This window comes from Oncorhynchus mykiss, chromosome 16, assembly GCF_013265735.2.
Source record: "Oncorhynchus mykiss isolate Arlee chromosome 16, USDA_OmykA_1.1, whole genome shotgun sequence".
Classification (NCBI taxonomy): Eukaryota; Metazoa; Chordata; class Actinopteri; order Salmoniformes; family Salmonidae; genus Oncorhynchus; species Oncorhynchus mykiss.
The window spans coordinates 16,953,189-16,978,083 of NC_048580.1; the positions used below are offsets into that span (position 1 = coordinate 16,953,189).

Sequence of the window (24,895 nt, forward strand, 5' to 3'; positions counted from 1 at the left end):
CCCTATGAAGCAAATGTTGATATAGCCTATATTGATTTAAGTTTATCCTGGAAAGCATGCGCAGTAAACTTTTGGCCCCTATGCCGTGGTTTTTCAAAATTGCTACATTTTGAAACGGGAGAAAATAAGGATGTGCTCTCTATTCATTTTCAGTGGGAGACCGCCCATATATTGAATCCGCATTTACAAGTAGGCTACTTCAGGCTATTTTGCAATTCCAGCACAAAAGCAAACGGGCGCTTCACTGTCCTGCGTTCCTCACCCAAACTGCCTTCTCTAACTGCACACTCGTCCGCCAGCTTCCTCCAGGCTTTTTTCTCTCTCTCCCTATTTATAAAAACGTCACTTCAAGTCCCTCCCTTTTTGAATCTCATTAGTTTCTTGTGTGTTTCTCCCTGTCAATAATCCTGAATCCAGACTCTCTCTATTTCCATCCCTCTCTATCTGTCAATCAGCGCCGCCTTTGAACTGAAAACCACTCCGACCAACTTCAACTCACTCAATCCGAGCGGCTCAGCTCCATCTCCGGCTTCTTTTTCTGCCAAGATTCCCCTTCTTTTTAGTTTGTACTAACCGCCAGTGCTTGGAAAACGCCAATACAGACTCTAAACTTTAACTCGGATTCTAGATCTCCAAGATCAAGGGTTTAAAACTTTGTGTTTTTGCCCCCCAAAATTGCTCGGGAAAATGCCGCAGCTCAACGGCGGTGGAGGGGACGATTTGGGTGCGAACGATGAAATGATTTCCTTCAAAGACGAAGGGGAGCAGGAGGAAAAAATTTCGGAGAATTTATCAGCAGAAAGGGATTTAGCGGATGTCAAATCTTCTCTTGTAAATGAATCAGAAACAAATCAAAACAGCTCGTCGGATTCGGAGGTAAGTGAAATAATCGATTGTCCATTCGGTAGTTTGCAACCATTTACTTATTGTGCGCGAAATGTGCATTGAAACCACGGTATTTAAAAAGTAATGATTTCCCTATGTGTTTCTTTAATGCAACCCCTGTGTTTCGTTGCATTTCAAGGCGGAAAGACGGCCTCCGCCTAGATCTGAAACTTTCAGAGACAAAACAAGAGAAAGTTTAGAGGAGGGTGAGTTTCTGCTTTTCCGTTCACGCTCTTGTCTCTTAGATTTTTACACAATGGCACTATATGAGCGCACCGAATGAGTTTCTTCTGGAATCTCAGATGCGTCAAAGTTTTCAAGGCACTTATAAAAGTTATTCTTTTCCCCCGCCATGTTAGCTGCGAAAAGGCAAGATGGAGGGCTGTTCAAGAGCCCACCGTACCCGGGCTATCCATTTATAATGATCCCCGATCTTACAAGCCCGTACCTTCCGAATGGATCACTTTCTCCAACAGCTCGCACAGTAAGTTCATTTATTTACACCTATACATTAGTGGACACAACCCAAGTAGCCCCTAGAGTAAACGCGCATTGTCACCCAGCTAGGTGTGTTTAGTCGTTAAATGTAGACAGAAGTTTCACAACTTATGCACTGTACAATGGCATGCATGTTGCTTGCAACACAGTGTTCCTTTCCTGCATGTCTCTCTGAAGCCGATAGCATTCTATAGGAGTAGGGATACTCAATGCGTTTCCATCACCTCAAATAAAAACAATTGTATGCAAGGTCATGTGCATATGAGGAATAATCTATTTCTTGTTCACCTGTGATCAAATTATAATACAAAACATAAACATTAATTTTAATAAAAACATTTCAGTTTATATTGGACAATTAAAAATGATTCTTGTTTTTCTTGTTGTTATTGTATTATTATGTGAGTTTCAGATAGGCTGCTTCTGGCTTTGATTTTATACTGCCCCCTAATATAATGTTGTACTCTGCCTTGGCTACGTTGTTTTAAACATCATTGAAAACCTTTTTTTTTACTTTAATGCTTAAAACTCATGACCCATTTAAACCTTCTTGGTACTGTGTAGTAACACCTAACACAAGTACGTTTAGATAAATATATCAACATAAAGGAAACTCAGAAGAGCATTGAGAAGGAACCTTCTAAAAACAAAACCAACGTGTTGATTAGTTTATTTAATTTGCATCTGTCTAACGGCATTGACATTAGCTAAAAGAGGCCTGTCATTGACAGTTACTTTGAATATGCAGACATTCATATTTTTCCCTCAAAACATTTCAATCTAAAACAATATGATGTATAGGCTGGAAATAATGTTAGAATTTGACATGCTGCAGTGTTGTAGCCTATGTACTGCTTGCATACCACTCTAGCTTGTAACGGGTAAACCATCGCTCTTAGAAGCATGTGCCATGTAAAATGTTATTTATGGATAAATTCATCTTATTTATTAGAGGCTATCAGCTTTGCTATAATTATGCAAACTTACTCAATTCCTCGCCACCTCCAAGTCCCACTGGGCAATGCTTAAGCGGGATCATTTTCTAAACCATTCTTCTTTCTTTTTTTTTATGGTTGCAATTACAAGTCGTCGCTTTAGGACGTGTCATCTCATTTTACAAGGTTAAGGCAAAAAAAATAGGCATTAGGAAATATGAACTTACCCCCATATACGCCTTTTGGTAATTCAATTCATATTTGTTTCCTCAATTTAGTGCATCAGGCACACCTTGAAAATCAACACACGTGATGGGCAATGCAATGCATCCTTTTGTGTCTGACACATGCTAAGCATGTCTTATAACATGTCTACAAAATAATTAAACAGCTATTTTTTTGTTTGTTGTTTTTTTTGGACATCTTATTGAATTATCTTGCTATTTGTATATTTTATGATTAGGTCTTTTATTAAATGTGTGTCTCGTGCATATTTGAGACCAATTGCCTTTCTTTACCTTTAACACACACACACACACACACACACACACACACACACACTTTAAGCTGGCTTCTTATTTCAACGGGCAAGGGTGTAGTTTCTTTTTGTTCACTATAAACCCAGGTCTAGCACTAGCACACGTAACTTCCACATTAGAATGTGCTTATGTACTAAGCTGATAAGAATAAAGTCATGGAATGCCCTTGCACTGTAAGAAGATGCTGCTGTACATGTCTCAATCTGATCTCGGGTCTGTGTACAGTCTTCCTCCTATTGCCCATTAGTTTAGAGGTAATTCCTAATCAGGAACATTGTCATATTAGCCTTTTTGGTCACTGTCATTCCCCATCACCTACCTGTATGTGGGATAAGATCATCTGCACAAAATAACATTTCAGAAATGCCTAGCGAACCCTGTTTGCTTTGTAATTGGTTTACAAAGCAAGGCGACATTGCACACGTGATATCATTTTATTGCACAAATAGAACTGCACTATAAATGTGCAGTACAGCTTTATTCTTCCTCCCCTGAGAGTACGTCATACCTTTTTAGGCTGACGGTGGTTTACCTACTGCACTAACCCAGCCCTCCTTTTTACACCGTGTGTGTCCAGACGTTAGAGCTTTGATGTTTTGTGTCCGTTGTATTCATAAATGTATAGCATCAATAATTCACCTGGGCATTGATTATCTGTCTTCCTCCCTAACTAGTAATGAAGGCTGCAGAATATGACTGGTACTGTGTCTGTGATTGGAAATGGCTAGCTCACTCCATTGTTATGTTACAGTTCTTTGATATAGCAGGCGCTGTCAGTTGTCCAATTTTCTAATTTAATCGATTTCCGGTCTCGTTGGCGCAGACGGCGCAATACTATTATTTTTGAAATTCATGTTTTGGCATGTGTGTGCACATTTTAGTTTTTTGTTTCCATACCTTTAGGCATTTATTGGTCCAAGGTGATACGATTGTGATGTTAGTGATGCTACGGTCTTACCAATTGAGTTCCCCTTTTTGTCAGTGGGCTGTGATCTTAACATTTTTGGCATGCCTTTCTATGCTTCCTGTGATTCCGTTACGGCATGTCTTTTTGAAGTGTGAGTGTGTGTGTGTGTGTGTGTGTGTGTGTGGAGGTCACTATAATTTGTCTGACCTCAGAGAGCTATAATGAGCGAGAGTTTGTTTTTCAAACCACCTAAGTCTAAAAAGCTGTACAATTTGGGATCATTTAGCAATTTGACATGATGTTGTGCCCAGGGTGTTAGGCCTCCTGCCCTCTTCTCCTCCCTCTTTCCCTCGTTCCTCACTTCCTTCCCCTCCCTCCTTTTTCCAACCTCACACAAAGGTCTGCTGGTTCAGTAGGAGCAGGATGAATTGGTGAAGAGGCCTGGCCAGCTAACCCCCGGTGCCATACTGTTTCTTGCACACTCTCTCTCTTTCTCTCTCTCTCTCTCTCTCTCTCTCTCTCTCTCTCTCTCTCTCTTTCTCTTTCTCTTTCTCTTTCTCTTTCTCTTTCTCTCTCTCTCTCTCTCTCTCTCTCTCTCTCTCTCTCTCTCTCTCTCTCTCTCTCTCTCTCTCTCTCTCTCTCTCTCTCTCTCTCTCTCTCTCTCTCTCTCTCTCTCTCTCTCTGCGATTGTGCAGATGCTAATGCTAACATGGGTCTTTCTGAAAAGGTGATGGGTTAGCTCCAGCGCTACGGGCTAACGTCACACCTCAACAGGTCTGCAGAGAGGCGAGAGAGCGGGGTTCCAAGAACTCTGGCGTAGGGCTGCAGGGCCATAAATCTACTGGGTTTATTTACTGCCTCTTGGACTTTTGAATGTTAAGATATTCGACGCCACCCCTGGCCCCATAATTCCCGGGGCAAGCAGGCTTTTGGCTGGGGTTTTGGGTTTCGTTGTATAATTACGATTAGTTTTAAAAAAGGAACAAAAAAAGAGAGAGGGAGAGAGAGAACACAACACCAAGATTCCACTGGTCTATTTAGAGTGGGGAAAAAAGACGCTCCCGAGACCCGTGGCGATTCCACAGCAAGCTCGGCGAGCAGCTTTGTGTGGTTAGCTATACCAATAGCTTTTTTTCTCTCATTTCTTTGTTTCACTTGTATTGCTGCACCAGTATCTCTGCTATTGTGGTAGACCCACCTATTAAAAAAAATAATACTACTTACCTTCACAATTAATGACATGCCATTTTTACATGTTTTTGGAGGGACTGGTGGATTTGTGGCAAGATTATTGCAATTAACATCCGATTTAGCAGTTGTAATTGAACATCAGCCTGGAAATAGCACCTAGCGTAGTCCTTTGTGTTTATGTAGATGTGATGGTATGTCCAATATTTTGGAATTGACACAGACGGTATCTTTTTAAATATGTTAGCCGCATATGCATAACAATGGTATATGATGTGGATTGTGTGTGTTCTGGTGCAGCTCTGAATGGCTTGTCCCTGCGAGGTGAGGAAAGATAGCTTCATGTGGATTTAGGGGATAGACCCAAACCTTATCAAATCGGCTTTACATGTTAATAGGACCTAATTGCTATCCGCAGGGGGTTCATGGCACTATGCGTCCACATTTTGTGTTTCACCTCGCAAAACGCACTCCGAATTTATTAAGGTTGTGATCCTTTTGTCCTGCAAATCACTTTTGTTTACAAAGTATAGTGGAAACAGGACCCGCTCTCTCTCTCTCCCTCTCTCTCTTTCTCTATCTTTCCTCTCCCCCCCTTCCACCTCTCTGTTCCTCTCATCCCATGCAAGGAAAAGAAAACATCTTTATTTTTCTTGAGCTTGATAAACACCCATAAAAAGTGCAATCTGTTTTGGATTTGAGGGAGTTAAGTTGGGGAGCAAAGTTTGGCACCATTAAACAAAAATTGGGGCCTGCTAGACATTAGCGGCGCACAGCACATTCTCTCAGCTTAATTAGTCCAAACTGTAATTGTTCATGGTCTGCCAATAGGAGTAATGCTCAGGAAAAGTGGAGTTGCACTAAATCGGCCCACGGCTTTTAAAACAATAAATCACTCGCATATTTGTGCCGTGATTCAGATGGAGTCTCGACCTCTCCCATCTCGACATGTGGTAAATTGTAAAGTCAATGAATCGCAGATGTAGAGAAAGAGGGGGGGGGGGGGGGGGGTGGTGGGTTAGAGAGGGAGAGTACAGTAAGGTTTTGTTAGCGCCTGGTGAATGAATGGAAAAGATTTGCGCTGTAAATATTTACAGAGATGGGTTTTTTTTCCTCGTTGGCAGGGCTTAATTGTCTTATGCTGATGATGTTGGCAGGCAAAGCTGTGTGAAAGCATTCAAAACTCTCCATCAGTTGGTTTGAAACGACACACACACAACAAAAAAATAAGTCAGTCCTACACGTTTGTGGGCGTGTTTTTAATTCGGTCTTTAAATACTGGGATGGGAGTAGTTCCCTAGTGGTAGTGAATAAAGTTTGGGTATAGTTCATCCTTCTTTTGTCCCCTTATGTTTACCTATCAAACCTATGCGATGGGTTTTTGCGTAATAGAACTCTACATTTAAGGTTTTCAAAAAGGTGATGGATTTCATTGAATTGTAATAGACCTATAACTGAAATATACAATGTGTGTTCCTCAATAGAACTGTGGCTGGTAAAGCAAATTGCATAGACTACCGACAAAACACTTTCACCCCTAACCTTCCACCTCCCTATCGCTGGGCCATACCGCTGTATGCTGTTCTGTTAAAGAAACAGCATTGGCTTAGCAGCTGTGGACTGGACTTCCCTTCCACTCACCCCCTCTCTCCCTTTCTCTCGATCTCTCTGTCTCTGTCTCCCATGCATTTCCATAAAGCTCAACACAAAGATCTCACTGTACATCTGGAATGCAACTTTTGTCATCTGTTAAATATAGTCTTGCTGCCGGCCCACAGGGCTTGGTGCTCCCTGAAACATGGAAATCTAATGATTGCCTATCTGTGGGTGTGTGTGTGTGCATGTGTGTCCCATATATGTACGGCACAGTATGTGCATGCAATATGCACTCATATATTGGATATTCTATGCTCCCTAGATCGGACACATGTAAAAATGCATGGATGTTCCCTGAATTTCAAGTGGCAGTTCTTATGGTTCTTTGTTTTATTGTCCTAATACCTTTTAAATGGTTCTGACAGAAATGCACGTGCTGCGAGCGTCACATGAGTTAGCCCTGGACTGCTAGTCGAGATGTCAAGGCTTACCTTGCAGGCAATGACTCCTTAAGATCGACAATCTCACCCCTTTATTCTGTAATTCTACTGAAGCTGAAATATTTTTCTCTCTTTCCATCAATTATAGAATCAATATAGTTTAGAGTAGGTGGTAGTTGTATTCCTTTACAATAGAGCTGGGTTTTGCACTGCAGCCAGTACAAAGAAACGATTTCTGGGGTATTTGGATCCCCATTAGCTGTTGTAATATCAGCAGCTACTCTTTCTTGTGTCCACAAATAGCACTGTGGTACATCTGTAGTATTGATTGTCTGTTTAATGATCATTTCATGATCGTCATACCACAGACCTTTTCATAGGGAAACACTGTATCATTAAGTGTGTTGCATTTTTCAAATGCACATGCACGGTATTTTACTGTCTGTTTTTTGGTGGGGGAAATAATTATACTTGCCCCCCTCCCTCTTCTCCTAGTCCCGCTGATAACATTTACACTAGGTATATTTTTTTGTTGTTGTCTGTGTGCATATTTCCATGAACTCATTCATTCAAGCCCAGCAGCGAAAGGAGTTTACCGGCGGCGTGGGAGAGAATGCGTTGGGGGGGTTAAGAAAAGCGGGAAATGAGTCCATCGATGTGTGTATGTGTGTGTGTGGGGGGGGGGGGGGTCGCACAAAGGCCGGTTGAATAGGGCGCATAATTGCTGTTAATGCCGGGCAATGAGAGCAGCGACAGTTCCTGGTTAATGTCCAAATAATAGTGCCTCCAGGCCTCACATTTATCCCCCCCAAAAAAACAGCGGGACTAGGAGAAGAGGGAGGGGGGCAAGTTTATTGCCGAGCTTGACGGACAGGCCATGTGTGTGGCTTTTCCTCTTAATGAATCTGGCTAGTTCTCTACAGTATTTACCTCCTCCTGTGTCTACGTCTCATCATCAAAATGTCCGCCCTAAAAGCGTTGGTGGGCGAGAGGATTGTGTGACAGTGGGGGAATTTGGTGGTGCCAGGCATATGTTTGGATTGGAGTGTGTTTGGGGAGGGTCAAAGTGCAGAGTGCTGTCTGTTGGGAAAAGAGCTGCCTCTCTGACCCTTTTATGACGAGTGATAGGAGTGGTTGAGTTTTCCATTGGAGTGTCTGTCTGTCTGTTTGCTTGCACGCACGCGCGCGCGCGTGTGTGTGTTTGCATGTGTGTGTGCGTGCGCAGCTGCACGCCTGTGTGTCTGCGGTTTGTGTAACACTATCACAACCCCTAATGATCATGTTGGGCTATATAATAACGAGCCGTGCCAATGTGCAGGGATCACCTGTGGTTGGCCAGCCTTTTATGGATGTGGTAGAACGCTCTAGAATGTTCCACTGTGCGGAAATCTCACTCAGGAGGGCTTGGTGTTTTGGGAGAAGTGATTATGAATAATTGCCTGCAGTGTTTGGAGAAAATATGTGAACCCTTTAGGACTTATTCATCCTTGTAGCATCTCACCATTGTTATAAACTACAACAAACCTATAAGTGTATTTTTAACTTGAAAGGGAAAAGAAATTGCAAATATAAAAGTCATTGTCATTACAATATTAGGTCCTGCGTTAAAAGAGGCAGCAGTCTTACCAGTGTATCCTGTTATGGTGGTTATCTGCTGTATTTAATGTATTCACAAATGTCAAGGGTTTCTGTATTTGTAAGGAGCATAGATCATTTGACATCCTTGAGATGGATCTGTCTGTCCAGGTTGTGATTGCAATTTTTTGTTTGTTCGGATAATCTGATGATGTGAGGGACCGTTTTGTATTAAACGCGTAATTGAGAAGGGAAAGGTGATAAAACGATGCACATGTTATATTCTAATTATACTCTTAATTGTGGGAGGATAAGTTCTGAGGAGTGCTGTGTTTGTGTGTGTGTGTGTGTGTGTGTGTGTGTGTGTGTGTGTGTGTGAGCGCACTAAGGAGGTGATTGTTTGCTTTTTTGCTGTAAAAGGTTGGTTGATAACTGCTTGAAAAGGTGAGGGAGTTTCAGAGCCACAGCAGAAATAAGATCATCTGCTAATCTCCAGATTATTGTGGGATTTAGAACAAAATGTTGCGGAGATTACTGTATGTAAAAATGCACAAGGCTAATGAAATTTAAACCCTTTGCACACACGCAATGTGGAGTACTGAGAGATCATCCGGGTCTGTGCACCAATTTCCCAATAGATTAAGAGGAAATTTCCAGTGTCCACTCTTTTGCTGCCAAATAGAAATCTATTTGCACACGATAATATTGTCCCTCTTAAAAATGACAGCTTTTTAAGTAGATTTGTTCACAGTAGATAACATATCATGAGAAGTACTGGTCACATGGGCACATGCTACAGTGGGCTCCTAGTAGGCTGTAGAGTAGATTGAATAGCACATCTCATTCTGTTGTGGGATATAATTGTATGTTATGGTCTGTGTGTTTGAGTAGGTGGTGGGGGGGGGGGGGGGGGGGGGGGGGTCGTTTGTGTGAAAAGCATAGGTTTAAATCTCCCTAATGCACTCTACTCCACTGAGGAATGGGGTCAGCAATGTTTAGGGTCAATTCCAAACGTGAGGAAATTGACTCCCAGCACTGAGTGAATTGTCAATTGGCTCCCTAAGGGGTCAAAGTGAATTGAGTGTCTGTTTGGACAACTGGCCCGAGGTGGGATGAGTGGCCTTCGCTGTCAGCCAGAGGGGATGGATGCGGACTGAGGACTAAATCAATTGAAAAGCAGAGGGAATTTTGCCCTGTTGAAGTGGAGGACAATTGGATTCAGCAAGGTTGAAATAAGGTTTGGGTTTAAATCATGACCTGTTGTTCACAGTCATATAGCACTAAGGTCGATATGTACAGGGGAAAAGAAGTCGCCTCTGATTTTCTATATTAGGCCTATTAACAGGTTTGATTGACAGTCAATTGAAAGGATTTACATGATGTCATAATAATAGAAGATGAAAAGGAAGAGTTTTGAGAACTTAAGTGATTCATGAAATATTGAAAGTGGTCCACACAACCGACAGTAAGCGTCTCGGTCGCCATGGTGTCATTTTGCGGGGGTGGACAAAATGAGGGTCATGTGACTGGCCCTTGCGACATCTGTCACAGTGCCCTTTAGAACGAGGAGTTTAACTTCCCCTCTATCTTTATGGAGCACCGTGCTTTGCATTTTTCAAATACCAATAAAGATAAATTGCTGGCTTTGTCATAACAGGTGGTGTTGAGTGGCAAGATTTCAGTTTTAACTCTTGATATTCTGGTTAGCTCATCTGCCTGTGCCCAGGTCACTACGCTAGCATTGTATGTGAACAAATAAAACCCATTCAGACATCACAGTGGTCAAAGTTAACCTGTTATGGCCATTATGTATTTAAATATGTATTTATCTTTGGAGGATGACCCCGATGACTTTTTGACGTTACTCTCTCTCTCTCTGGTCCGCCCCGCACTGAGGTCTCAGTGGAGAGCAGCTGCTCTTGTAGGGCCAGGCGGCCGGAGGAATTCTCTGCTGTTTAAACAGTGGGTCGTCTCAGTGCCGGCCTGAAGGACCGGAGGGGAAGGAAGTTCCTCTGTGTTTACATTGCTGAATTGTCCTGTGGACCCCAGAGTGTCTGATGCACTACTGTTCAAACACAACACAAGTGTAGAGATGAACCCCACCAACACCAGTGTTCACAGCTATAGCGTGGTCTGTCTGTGTGTGGTTGCTCACGACCCTCATTTACCAGATACCACAACCATGGCCGGCTGTTGTTTCTTCAACCTGGAGGTTTGCGTGACTGATATTAAAGAATTGCGAGGTTTGAGTTGAGAAAGAGTGGGGTTTAGATAGATAGTTCCACCAAGGCCTTGCCTACTGGGCTGCCAGACATTGACATACAGTGAAGTCATCAGACTAATCGTTGTTCGAATTACCTGTTATGATCCGATGACAAATCTCCCTCACTCCCACCATTGGAGCGGAAAATGTAGCCGGGATTGGCATGATGTTAGCAAGTGTGTAAACTGTGTTTCAACAAGATGGATAAATGCAATTATTGGCCAGACCTGAGGAGGGGGAAATCCATTTAAAGGCTGTAACGCTAAGCAGAGGTCATGGTTAATTCATTTGGCCAATTTATGGGTGATGTATGAGTGTCGGGGCACATTAGTCAGGGAGGGGGAGTTGGGCCTCAGTGTCCGTCCGTCCGCCTGTGTGTGTTCTGGGGGGAGGTTGGTGTTGAGAAGCGCCGCTGTAGAAAAACACAGTCTCCTTGGTACAAGACTCCCCTGTTTTCTCCTCCTCCCTACCCCCTCCTCCCGACCTCCTCCTGCCTACCCCCTCCTCCCTACCCCCTCCTCCCGACCTCCTCCTGCCTACCCCCTCCTCCCTACCTCCTCCTCCCTACCCCCTCCCCCTGCCTACCCCCTCCTCCCTACCTCCTCCTCCCTACCCCCTCCTCCTGCCTACCCCCTCCTCCCTACCCCCTCCTCCTGCCTACCCCCGCCTCCCTACCCCCTCCTCCCTACCCCTTCCTCCTGCCTACCCCCGCCTGCCTACCCCCTCCTCCCTACCCCCTCCTCCCTACCTCCTCCTCCCTACCCCCTCCTCCCTACCTCCTCCTCCCTACCTCCTCCTCCCTACCCCCTCCTCCTGCCTACCCCCTCTTCCCTACCTCCTCCTCCCTACCCCCTCCTCCCTACCTCCTCCTCCCTACCCCCTCCTCCCTACCCCCTCCTCCCTACCTCCTCCTGCCTACCCCCTCCTCCCTACCCCCTCCTCCCTACCTCCTCCTCCCTACCCCCGCCTCCCTACCTCCTCCTGCCTACCCCCTCCTCCCTACCTCCTCCTCCCTACCCCCTCCCCCTGCCTACCCCCTCCTCCCTACCTCCTCCTCCCTACCTCCTCCTCCCTACCTCCTCCTGCCTACCCCCTCCTCCCTACCTCCTCCTCCCTACCCCCTCCTCCCTACCTCCTCCTGCCTACCTCCTCCTCCCTACCTCCTCCTCCCTACCCCCTCCTCCCTACCTCCTCCTGCCTACCTCCTCCTCCCTACCTCCTCCTCCCTACCCCCTCCTCCCTACCTCCTCCTCCCTACCTCCTCCTCCCTACCTCCTCCTCCCTACCCCCTCCTCCCTACCTCCTCCTGCCTACCCCCTCCTCCCTACCTCCTCCTCCCTACCTCCTCCTCCCTACCCCCTCCTCCCTACCCCCGCCTCCCTACCCCCTCCTGCCTACCCCCTCCTCCCTACCTCCTCCTCCCTACCTCCTCCTCCCTACCCCCTCCTCCCTACCTCCTCCTCCCTACCTCCTCCTCCCTACCCCCTCCTCCCTACCTCCTCCTCCCTACCCCCTCCTCCCTACCTCCTCCTGCCTACCCCCTCCTCCCAACCCCCTCCTCCCTACCTCCTCCTCCCTCTGCCTGCCATTTCGGCAGATAATACAAATGGACCCCCGGCAGGGAAATGACAAAAAGATACACTGAGTGCAGAAAGCGGGACTGCCGTGCAAATGAGGCGGGGAAAGGGGCGGTGCTCGGCCATGTGGCAGAGTGAGCACCGGCAGCATCTCCATACCAGGGGCTGCAGCACTCAATCAGGCTCAGTCCTCTGCCCCAGCACGCAGCTTGAACCCCCACAACCCCCACAAACTCACTATATAGCGCACATAAAGTATATTATGGGTAAAGAAGCACTACTAGTGGTAATAGTAGAAGGATTCACAGTAGCTGCAGCAGTGTCAGTTGTAGCTGTTGTTGGACTGTACAACTCAATTACACACTCCCTGACCCAGCTAGACTTTGATACTCTCAGTGAACTCAGGGGAGTTTACAATTAAGTTACAATTACAGCGTGGATTCCGACGTTTACTCCAGGCACACAAGGCTCAGGGCCTCAGCCCCAGGCAGTCTTACCTATCTGTGCTTCTCACTGTTCCCTTAAAAAAACAACGCACTGTACAGGTAACTGCCAAAATAAAGGAAACACTCAGAGTAAATGAGGGATACAAAGTATACTGAAAGCAGGTGCTTCCACACAGGTGTGGTTCCTGAGTTAATTAAGCAGTAAACATCCCATTGTGCTTCGGATCATGTATAAAATTGCTGGGCAGGTCATTCTTTTGCCTATCATGGCTGTGCCCCCATAGGATGCCCCCATCCACAGGGCACGAGTGGTCACTGAATGGTTTGATGAGCATGAAAAGGATGTAAACCATATGCCATCCCATTCACCAGATCTCAACCCAATTAGGGAGATTTGGGAGATTCTGGAGCCTGAGAACATTTTCCACGACTGTCAACAAAACACCAAATGATGGAATTTCTTGCGGAAGAATGTTGTCGCATCCCTCCAATGGAGTTCCAGACACTTGTAGAATCTATACCAAGGCGCATTGAAGCTGTTCGGGTTCATGCTGGCCCAACGCCCTATTAAGACACGATGCTGGTGTTTCCTTTATTTGGGCAGTTACCTGTATGTTACACAACTCTCATAGAAGTGTTTTTTTTTTTAACAGTGGACCAATCGTCTTGTCTCTCTCACAATCTCTAGCCTATTTAAAATGGAAAGATTTGGCCTGCTCTGAACACAGTCATTGTCTCCCGAGAGACAAACCACTCGACAGTTACGCAAGTCGAGCGCTATGCAAAAAAAAACCCCGGTGGTTACAGCAGGGTGGGCGAGAGACTGGGGGAAGTAACATTTTACAGCTCCAAGCCACAGATTTAATCTGAGAGACATGAGGGTGTCTCTAGCCATGGTATTGAGGCTTTGTAAGTGGTCTGGATAACACTTAAGTGCCTCTTGGTTGGGATATTGCAACGCGTGTAGTCTACTGTGTGTGTGTGTGTGCTGTCAGGAAGTGGGGGTTCGTGTTTTTCACCTGACTTCCAGGCAGCGAGCTTTAGTTACTGTGTGAATGCTGGGACTTGTCAGGGACAGGTGTCAGAGTTGCCTGCCATGGCACACCCCCTGCCACACACACAGCAGCTGGGAGGGCAGGAGTCCATGGCCGTGGTGAGGGGGTAAGGAGACGGCATTCGGTGGAATTCTTCACCCTAATCTCAGCAGGGATCATTTGGTCTGAAACTACTGTAGTCCCATTGCTTAGTGTTGTTAGTAAGCCACTGGATGCTACTACTGTGGACCAGTATTGACATTTGATTGTTTAAGGATGTGGGTCAGTTTGCAGTATAGGCCAAGTGATTGGAGCTGTAGACTCAGGTCCTTCCAGCTTGCCAGAGCAGATGCTGGTGGTCCTGTATGACTCAGTCGGTAGAGCATGGCGCTTGCAACGGCTGGATCGTCGGTTCGATTCCCAGGGCCAACCATATGTAAAATGCATGCACGCATGACTGGAAGTTGCTTTGGATGAAAGCATCTGCTAAATGAGTATTATATTATAATTATATTATAATTATATAAAAGTATTATAATATATTATCTCCCTTAGTTAACTTGTCTGCTATTCCCCCACACTTTGACGCCGATATCATGGCAGAGTTGGAGATTACAACGTGGAACTCTTATTTCCAGGGCCACAGAGTGGATGTGCATGAGAGACGAACTCTGCCCACCAACCCTACTCCTCCTCATCCTGTAACGTGGCCTGCGGGATCGCTTTGCGGACCTCCACATTTTCTAAATCGCTCTGGAAGAATCCCTCTTTCTCAATTTGACATGTGGTTGGTAACATCCAGCCATCCTCCCTCCTTCCCAGTCGCTCATCACGCCCTCTTGGGAGAACAACTGCTGACCGCGCTCTATAGGCCAAGGGAATTCCTCACCCCGACTCAAAAGAAACTGCTTGGAAGTTCTCTATATGTCCCGAGGGTCGTTTTACAGCAGAGGACGTGCCGCTCGACGCAACTGTTGCCATTTAGCGGGGAGCTGTCGGTCTTATTAGTGTCGTGAGGGAGACAAATGTTTTTCACAGCCATTATATACGGATTCAGAATTGGCCGCATCTGAAAATGACTCAACCTGGCGAGTCAGTCTCAGCTTGACCCGTATATATCCCCCTGGAAGTTCCTGTGCTGGTTTAGCCCACGTTGCTCCTTTCTAATCGAGGAGAAGAGGTGGGAGTGACCAGAGTGTTCTTGTTGGTTTGGGAAACGTTTGTGTGTCATTGATGTTCTCCTTGTCCCTATGATGGTTAGGGTAGATCAATAGCCCTCCTCCGGCCTGTTGGACTCCAGCCCCCAGTGGCACGAAGCTCCGTATACATGTCGAAGAACATGACACCCCAGGGTGCAACCAAGCAGGGCAAAATATATACCCAATGACCAAACGGGCAGCCAATCAGCCAGAGGATTTACAACCCGAAAGACCAAAGCATTTATCTCTCTTGGCTCGATTAAAGCCTCAGTTCAAGTATTTACACGAGCATCGGTGCAGCAATACATGTGCAATTACGTTCTAGCCTAAACTAACCAGGATTTGTGTCTTCATTGGTTTTGGCCGTGACATTTTGTAATAGTATCAATATCAAATCAATATCAGTATCAGTGTTGGTTTCAAGCATGTCTGAGTAGCCAACACATTCAAGCTGATTGGCCAGAGATTGAGATGCTTGGGAAGCTGTGATCAGAGACGCTGGGAAGCCAACCTCTAATTGTTCACAGAAGCCATTGGCAGGAAGAGAGAAGCATCGGCAGGTTGGACACTGAGCAGAGCTCGCTCACTGCTGGGTTTTCAGGATAGGAGCCGAGCCCCGGGATGTTCCCCAAAGACAACCGCTGGGCCCAGAGAAAACCACAAACCAAATGTCTTTCCTCGCTCCTTTTAAAGGCCCAATGCAGTCAAAAACATGCTTTACCTGCGTTTTATATGTATTTCCACACTGAGGTTGGAACAATACTGTGAAATTTCAGACAGTTTTGGTGGGATGGAGTAAAAGGCCACTTTAAAATGTGCAGTTTTGTAACACAACACAATGTTGGAGGTACTGTGCATGCAATTGGCTGCCTCCAATGTCATTCTATAGAATTTGGCCGTACGTCCAAATTGTGTAATAAAGCCCTTTCGTGGGGAATAACTCATTCTGATTGGCTGGGCCTGGCTCCCCAGTGGGTTGGCCTGGTTGCAAAGTGGGTGGGCCTATGCCCTCCCAGGCCCACCCATTGCTGCACCCCTGCCCAGTCATGAGAAATCCATAGATTAGGGCCTAATGAATTCATTTCAATTGACTGATTTCCTTATATGAACTGTAACTCTGTAAAATCTTAGAAATTGTCACATGTTGCTTTAATATTTTGGTTCAGTATAAATTGCTCTTGTTATGTGGTTTACCAAACAGGGGGTGTTGGGAGCCGACACGTTTTGCATAGGCCCATGATTTTGGTTCCGTCGTGAAAAATAAGGGTCTGTTTTCACTGACCCTGAATATAGTATTATAGACAGATATATATTTTTGAAAGTAACACCGCCCTGCGCTTGTGTTCTTCACGCTGTTTTGATCTCCGTCACAGATGCTTGGCAAGAGGCACATCTGCTCCCCCCACCCCACACTTGTAGCACAAATCCTGTTTTGTGGTGTTTTTGTGTGCCATAATTGAGCAAATAACATCAGTAATGATTCAATTGGGCATAAAGTAATTGAGAGGCGGCCTGCTTGCCATCTGTCTGGTGAGATTACTGTTTCTGTGTAATTAAAAGTGTGACCTCGTGGCTGTGGTGAGAGGTGCCAGTGGGCAGTCAGAACCACAGGCCTGGACTGGGCTCTTTTCTTTTAAGACGGGGTGGGGGTAGTGGCGGTTTAGCAGGGCGGTAAATATAGCACAGGGCAATAGAGGGGAGCTAAAGTGGAATTCTCCTTTACATGGGATGTGCACTGTACACACACAAGTACTGGTCCGTGTCAAAGCCCCAAAACATGCCACAATTTGTAGGGGGAGAGAGGAGCCCCACAAAGTCGTGGTGATCCTTGTGTGCATCCAGTGTAACCACGAGAGGGCGGAGAGGTAGGGGGGATGAGGGGGGCCGAGAGGGGGATCTGTTTTTGCTCTGCTTTCACGTGTGGTTTTGTTTTGACTCCTGAGGTTCAGTGTCCCTTGGACAGTGTCCAGAGACTACAGAGCCTGCTTTTTGCACCCCTCCTCCACAACGTGAAGGGGTCTGTAAGACATGGAATTGGATTTAAGATTTGATCTTGTTGCATGTAGTAAACAGGGCATTATAGACAAGGAGATGGGGTTAATGACTGTGTGTGTGTGTGTGTGTGTGTGTATGTGTGTGTGTGTGTGTGTGTGTGTGTGTGTGTGTGTGTGTGTGTGTGGTATGCATAATGGTATACACACACTCACATACAAACACAGGATGCATGGCTGAAAAAGACATTAGACCATGTTACCCGTGTGGGCTGGAAGCCATCTTGCAATACTTCCGCTAAGACGGTGAGGGGAGAGAACAAAAATAACAGTTTTAATTACTATGGATGGCAGGCCCGGGTGAGGTGGCACCGGCCATAGGGGACCGAGACTGGGCCAGCCTCCAGGGGAATTACAGGGTGCTCAGGGCAAGAAATAGATCTGGCTGCCTACACTGCCTGCCACCCCTTCAGCAGTCTGCCTGCTCCACTTCAGCTGTCTGCCTGCTCCACTTCAACTGACTGCCTGCCACCCCTTCAGCAGTCTGCCTGCTCCACTTCAGCTGTCTGCCTGCTCCACTTCAACTGTCTGCCTGCTCCACTTCAGCTGTCTGTCTGCCTGCTCCACTTCAACTGTCTGCCTGCTCCACTTCAGCTGTCTGCCTGCTCCACTTCAACTGTCTGCCTGCTCCACTTCAGCTGTCTGCCTGCTCCACTTCAGCTGTCTGTCTGCTCCACTTCAACTGTCTGCCTGCTCCACTTCAGCTGTCTGCCTGCTCCACTTCAGCTGTCTGTCTGCTCCACTTCAGCTGTCTGCCTGCTCCACTTCAACTGTCTGCCTGCTCCACTTCAGCTGTCTGCCTGCTCCACTTCAACTGTCTGCCTGCTCCACTTCAGCTGTCTGCCTGCTCCACTTCAGCTGTCTGTATCTTTGTATGTTTGTTTCATGTAGTCAGTGTTTCAGTCAATAGACCTGTGTAGGGGTAGGCCTAGACGTTCACCATGTGAGGAAAAAATACATATGTTTTCAGTCTAGCAATATTTGGGCTATGTTTCTAGATTTGACGTCTTTTTTTTCCCTTTTCAGTGTTTTTTTGTACTTTCTACCTCTCGGGTTATATGTGTCTCTTCTTCTTTATGTCTCTTCTACTCTTCCTCTCCCCTTGCTCTCTCACTCACAGTGTGTGCTCTGATTACCTCTCCAAACTGGCAATAAGTTGATTGCTTTACAGAGATGATGTAAGCCCTTGCCCTAGGGTACATCAGGTTGGATTTCTCCTGCTTTATCTTGTAAAGCCTAAATTAACAGCTGGTTTGGTTGGAGTTCTTCTGGATCTGACTAAAGGATTAGGCTTCGTTCTCATGTGAGTCGATCTAGTTAGATTTATTGCAGGTCTATCAAAAAAGATCAATGGGAGTCCTTTTTGAAAAGTAAATCCTTAATCGTTCTTTGCACTTAGGTGTCATCATTGGGACTTTTTTTCTCTCTCACACTCCCCCCTTCCTATTCCCTCCGTCCTCGTCTATCCTCCTGTCTTTTCTTCCCCCTAACCCATCGTTGATAGGGAGGGAACTAGCGATCTGCCCTGTCGATGGATGTTATTCTGCGGTATCACCCGATGGATTTTTCTCTTGCTCATTAGCTATCCATCACGGCGAGGCAGACTGAAGCCGAGATTTAGCAACACAAGCCCTGATCACACCTGAAACATGCCCCACCTGCTAATTTCCTTTATTTTCAAGTTTATCCACCCATTTTTGGTCATGGCCAGAATGTAAATAATTTTAGCTAACCCTAACCATTTTCCTAAACTTAACCTAATTCTCCTAACCTGCTACGTTAATTCTCCTAACCTGCTACGTTAATTCTCCTAACCTGCTACGTTATTTCTCCTAACCTGCTACATTAGTTCTCCTAACCTGCTATGTTAGTTCTCCTAACGTGCTACGTTAGTTCTCCTAACCTGCTATGTTAATTCTCCTAACCTGCTACGTTAATTCTCCTAACCTGCTACGTTAGTTCTCCTAACCTGCTACGTTAGTTCTCCTAACCTGCTACGTTATTTCTCCTAACCTGCTACATTAGTTCTCCTAACCTGCTATGTTAATTCTCCTAACCTGCTACGTTAATTCTCCTAACCTGCTACGTTAATTCTCCTAACCTGCTACATTAGTTCTCCTAACCTGCTACGTTAATTCTCCTAACCTGCTACGTTAGTTCTCCTAACCTGCTACGTTAATTTTCCTAACCTGCTACGTTAATTCTCCTAACCTGCTACATTAGTTCTCCTAACCTGCTACGTTAGTTCTCCTAACCTGCTACGTTATTTCTCCTAACCTGTTACATTTGTTCTCCTAACCTGCTATGTTAGTTCTCCTAACGTGCTACGTTAGTTCTCCTAACGTGCTACGTTAGTTCTCCTAACCTGCTACGTTAGTTCTCCTAACCTGCTACATTAGTTCTTCTAACCTGCTACGTTAGTTCTCCTAACCTGCTTCATTAATTATCCTAACCTGCTACATTAGTTCTCCTAACCTGCTACATTAGTTCTCCTAACCTGCTACGTTAGTTCTCCTAACCTGCTTCTTAATTTCTCCTAACCTGCTACGTAAATTATCCTAACCTGCTACATTAACTCTCCTAACCTGCTTCATAAGTTCTCCTAACCTGCTTCATTAATTATCCTAACCTGCTTCATAAGTTCTCCTAACCTGCTTCATTACTTGTCCTAACCTTCTATGTTAATTCTCCTAACCTGTTACGTAAATTATTAGTTATCCTTAATATTAGTTATCCTTACCTGCTACATTAGTTCTCCTAACCTGCTATGTTAGTTCTCCTAACCTGCTACGTTAGTTCTCCTAACGTGCTACGTTAGTTCTCCTAACCTGCTACGTTAGTTCTCCTAACCTGCTACATTCGTTCTTCTAACCTGCTACGTGAGTTCTCCTAACCTGCTACATTAGTTCTCCTAACCTGCTACGTTAGTTCTCCTAACCTGCTTCTTAAGTTCTCCTAACCTGCTACCTAAATTATCCTAACCTGCTACATTAACTCTCCTAACCTGCTCCATAAGTTCTCCTAACCTGCTTCATTAATTATCCTAACCTGCTACATTAGTTCTGCTAACCTGCTACATTAGTTCTCCTAACCTGCTACGTTAGTTCTCCTAACCTGCTTCTTAAGTTCTCCTAACCTGCTACGTAAATTATCCTAACCCGCTACATTAACTCTCCTAACCTGCTTCATAAGTTCTCCTAACCTGCTTCATTAATTATCCTAACCTGCTTCATAAGTTCTCCTAACCTGCTTCATTAATTATCCTAACCTGCTTCATAAGTTCTCCTAACCTGCTTCATTAATTATCCTAACCTGCTTCATAAGTTCTCCTAACCTGGTTCATAATTTCTCCTAACCTGCTTCATAATTTCTCCTAACCTGCTTCATAAGTTCTCCTAACCTGCTTCATAAGTTCTCCTAACCTGCTTCATTAATTATCCTAACCTGCTCCATAAATTCTAATAACCTGCTAATTTAATTCTCCTAATCTGCTTCGAAAGTTATCCGAACCTGCTACGTAAATTATCCTAACCTGCAACAATTAACTCTGCATAACCTGCTCCATAAGTTCTCCTAACCTGCTTCATTAATTATCCTAACCTGCTTCATAAGTTATCCTAACCTGCTTCATTAATTATCCTAACCTGCTCCATAAATTCTAATAACCTGCTAATTTAATTCTCCTAATCTGCTTCATAAGTTATCCTAACCTGCTACGTTAATTATCCTAACCTGCTTCTTAATTTCTACTAACCTGCTATGTTAATTCTTCTAACCTGCTTCATAGGTTCTTCTAACCTTCTACTTTAATTATCCTAACCTGCTTCATAAGTTCTACTAACCTGCTACTTTAATTATCCTGACCTGCTTCATAAGCTCTTCTAACATGCTACGTTAATTATCCTGACCTGTTTCATAAGTTCTCCTAACCTGCTTCATAAATTCTCCTAACCTGCTCCGTTAATTCTCCTAATCTGCTTCATGAATTCTCCTAACCTGCTCCGTTAATTCTCCTAATCTGCTTAATAAATTCTCATAACCTGCTACGTTAATTCTCTTAACCTGCTACAGAAAGTCAAAAGCTCTATGTCCTCTAGCCATGAACCCCCTTTCTGACTCTTCCCCACAGTGCAGCCATCACTCAGGTTTGCTCTAGTATGGATACAGAGCCAGAACAGTTACTTTTCAACCATCTGGATAGAGTTCATCATCTGGTGTTGCCATCCTTGCCTTGAAATCAAGACTAGGGCATAGTCAACCTTTTTATAAGTGCGTTCTTTCTCAGGTTCATATAGAGGAAGTGGCATGAAGGATTGTTATTCTTGTAGGAAATCCTTTAGTCATAGGGAAATGGTTCCTTATGTTGTCAAGGAGATTGTCTGCAATATCGAATGATCTACCTTTTGTGTGCTGCATTCCTCTATGCTATATGCACGATTTCCCAATGAAATTCAATAACCTAACCTAACAATTTTCTTAAAGGTCAATGAAAGCCGGAATGTCTTATAGATTGGACATATTGGTGCTGTATGTGACTGAATAGCAGCACAGGTCTTTTCCTTCAACTATCCTTCAGCTATTCATTTACATTGGGAAGAGCCCCATCTGTTTTGTGTTTACATACAATACCGTAGCACTTGAGCAAAGGCATACTTTGTAGTTCTTGTCGACAAGTTCTATCATAATGTATACATGCAGCCACTCATAACCTAGGCTTACTTGTACACAGACACACAACGATGTGGAAACACAGGAAGTCCAGAGGACCTGGCAGCTGTTGCGAAACAAGATCCGGACATGTTTTATGTTCCTCCCCCCTCCCCTTCTCTCTCTCTTTCTTTCCATTCTCACTCTCTCTCTCTCTCACTTTCTCCTATTCCTCCAACAACGGGTTGATTATGTCGTACCTCCATTCTTTTTCCCCCACTCCTCCCTCTCTCAAGGCCATGTCTCTTAAGGAATCTGTAACTTGAAGAATGGGGTTGTGGCGGTGACCCCAAGGGTAGATGAACAAACCTGACCGACGTTGATACTGGCTGTGCTTTGCGATCTGAGTGTTGGACGTAAGACTGCATACATGTGTCTATTTGTACGCTATTCTGTGTGCTAGTTGGTTTATAGATGGCAGGATGGTGACCTGCATGGATGGTTAAGTGGTCCGAGTTCTCTCAAGGATGGCTCCTCCCATCGAGGAAGTGAAGGAAGGATGAACATGTTTTCCACCCTCCTCATCCATCCTCAACGGTGCACCTCCCCGAGGTGTCCTTTACCTCGCACCACTTTGGAGTTGTCAGCTTTATTTAGATCAGATTGTGTGTGTGTGTGTGTCTGTGTCTGTGTCTGTGTCTGTATGTCTGTCTGTCTGTCTGTGTGTGTGTGTGTGTGTGTGTGTGTGTGTGTGTGTGTGTGAAGGAAAAGCTTGGGGCCGGTCGATGTCAAGTTCAGGTGTGTCCTCCTCGTAGGTATAGCTAGCTGGCAGACCAGGGGTGGGGCTGTGGGGGAAGATCGACGAGATACATGGGAAGGAAGGGCTTGCTGTCAGCCAGCTGGACCTCTTAATCCTATAGCCTTGGGGAAAGGGTGTGTGTGTGTGTGTTTGTTTGTTTGTCTCTAGCAGAGGTTTGTCAATTTCAGCACACCTCTGCTCCAGTATTTGTCCCAGCTGTGTGTGTTTGTCCATGTCCTGTAGCGCGTGTGTGTGTGTGTGTGTGTGTGTGTGTGTGTGTGTGTGTGTGTGTGGATGGACGGTTCTGCATTTAATCTCCACTGTGTTTACTGTAGTCCTCACTTTAACAGCACACTGTATATTTATGTAGAGAAGACACAGCCTCACCCCCTTGATGTTGGAAAAGGCGATGGGGGGTTGGGGGTAAGGGGTAGGGACTGCACTGCTGTTTGGGGGATTGGGTGCAGGATAACAAACACTGCCAGTACCCCCCCCCCCCTCTCTCAGTATCAAACCAATGCCTATTCTCTGATTCAAACACACATTATTTGAACCTCCCATTCTAGCTCAAACAACCAGAGGTCAAGCAGCCAGTTGCATCCCCACCGTTCATTAAGAGTGAAACCTACTATTTAGCCACATTCCCTGCAAGCTTGCTCTCTCTTGCTCTCTCACTCACCCCACTCTCTCTCTCTCTCTCTCTCTGTCTTTCCCTCTCTGCCTTTCTCTGTCCGTCTCCCTCCCTCTCTCTCTCTCTGACTTTCGCCCTGTCTCTCTCCCCCGTCTCTCCCTAGCTTGCTCTCTCTTTTTTTTTTTTGGCGTAGATTTTTACATATATCACAGGCTGGCAGGCTAAGAGCCTGGGACTTCCCCACGCCACACTCCAAGCCTTTGATCCTTTGCTTTGGAGGTAACATCAAAAGGAGAGGCATAGAAAGGCAGCTACTACTGTGAAGTTCAATGTTCAACTTGATGGCTTGGCTGAGGGCTTTTTTTCTCTCCTCCTCCCGCCGCTGTTTCCCCCCAGCTGACAGAAACACACAGTTTGTAGCTCAGATTTTTTTTTCTAGATGATGTTAGCCTTTATGGAACCCTATCCGGAACAAAACGAGAACCAAAAAACAACCTTTATGAATCTGTATCTACGACGCTATAGGTGTATACATAGGTTTATTCATACGCTGTGTGTTAAGGTGTGCAGTGTAAGTGATTTCCGGTGCCAGGACCTAGCCTTCTTGTTCCGAAAAGCTCCCGATATTGCCGAGGGTTGCTTCCGTGCTGGCCCTCGTTGACATAAGAGAGGATATTACTCCGTCTTGTTTGCTACGCGCACGTTCAGATGTATTCATCTGCCCGACGGAGAGAGCTGTCAGAATGTGTTAAGGGGAGGAGAACGTCTTCTGTTGAAGCTCCCGTGTTGACGTGGGCGTGCCTTGCACGCTATTGTGTTCATTCACTGGAAAACAACTCGGAGCTGCTCTTATGATGAACGCTTAGCTTATTACCATCATCTGCGTATATGAAAAAAGAAGATCCCTTCGAAGCAGAAAACTGTTTCAGAATGAGAATATAGCTCATATTGGAGATGAATGGTATAATGTAGTGGGACTCTATGGAGCTAGGGTATAGTGTGTGTCCACTCTCTGTCTCACTGCACCTTTACAGAAGGCCTGTGGCCTTCTCTCTCTCTCTCCCCCTCTCGCTCTCTCTCTCCCCTCTCCTCTCTCTCTCCTCGCTCTCTCTCTCACTTTCTCTCTCTCTCCCCCCTCGCGCTCTCTCTCTCTTTCCCCTCACTTTCTCTTTCTCTCTCTCTTTCCCCTCTCTCACACTCTCTCTCCCCTCTCCTCTCTCCCTCCTCACTCTCTCTCTCACTTTCTCTCTCTCTCTCCCCTCGCTCTCTCTCTCTTTCCCCTCACTTTCTCTTTCTCTCTTTCTTTCCCCTCTCTCTCGCACTCTCTCTCTCCCCTCTCCTCTCTCTCCTCGCTCTCTCTCTCACTTTCTCTCTCTCTCCCCCCTCGCTCTCTCTCTCTCTTTCCCCTCACTTTCTCTTTCTCTCTCTTTCCCCCCTCTCTCACACTCTCTCTCTCCCCTCTCCTCTCTCTCCTCGCTCTCTCTTTCTTGCTCACACACACGTTTGGTGTGTCATTAGCCCGTCTGCTGTAAAGCGGGCTATTTAGTTCTAACTTATTTCTCCGTCAGTCACAGTGTGTGTGTGTGTGTGTGTGTGTGTGTGTGTGTGTGTGTGTGTGTGTGTGTGAACAGAGTAATGATCTCCATCCAGCCTGGCTGTTGCACCCCGGCTAAGAGATGCAAAAT

At 45.5% G+C, this 24,895-nt stretch overlaps 1 protein-coding gene across 24 annotated transcripts in view; it reads left to right on the plus strand.

Annotated features, from left to right (window-relative positions):
- Positions 1-247: 247 nt before the first annotated feature.
- The window catches only part of LOC110491462 (transcription factor 7-like 2), a 112,083-nt gene continuing 87,435 nt past the window's right edge, over positions 248-24,895 (plus strand). For 6 of the 24 annotated variants that reach the window (XM_036946323.1, XM_036946324.1, XM_036946329.1 and 3 more), the window contains exons 1-3: positions 249-876; positions 1,025-1,091; positions 1,245-1,369. In XM_036946323.1, coding sequence (XP_036802218.1) covers positions 688-876; positions 1,025-1,091; positions 1,245-1,369 — 381 coding nt within the window. In that variant the 5' untranslated portion in view covers positions 249-687. Of the gene's footprint in view, positions 877-1,024; positions 1,092-1,244; positions 1,370-24,895 lie in introns of all 24 variants that reach the window. The other 18 variants (XM_036946317.1, XM_036946328.1, XM_036946319.1 and 15 more) reach the window with 5 other exon arrangements.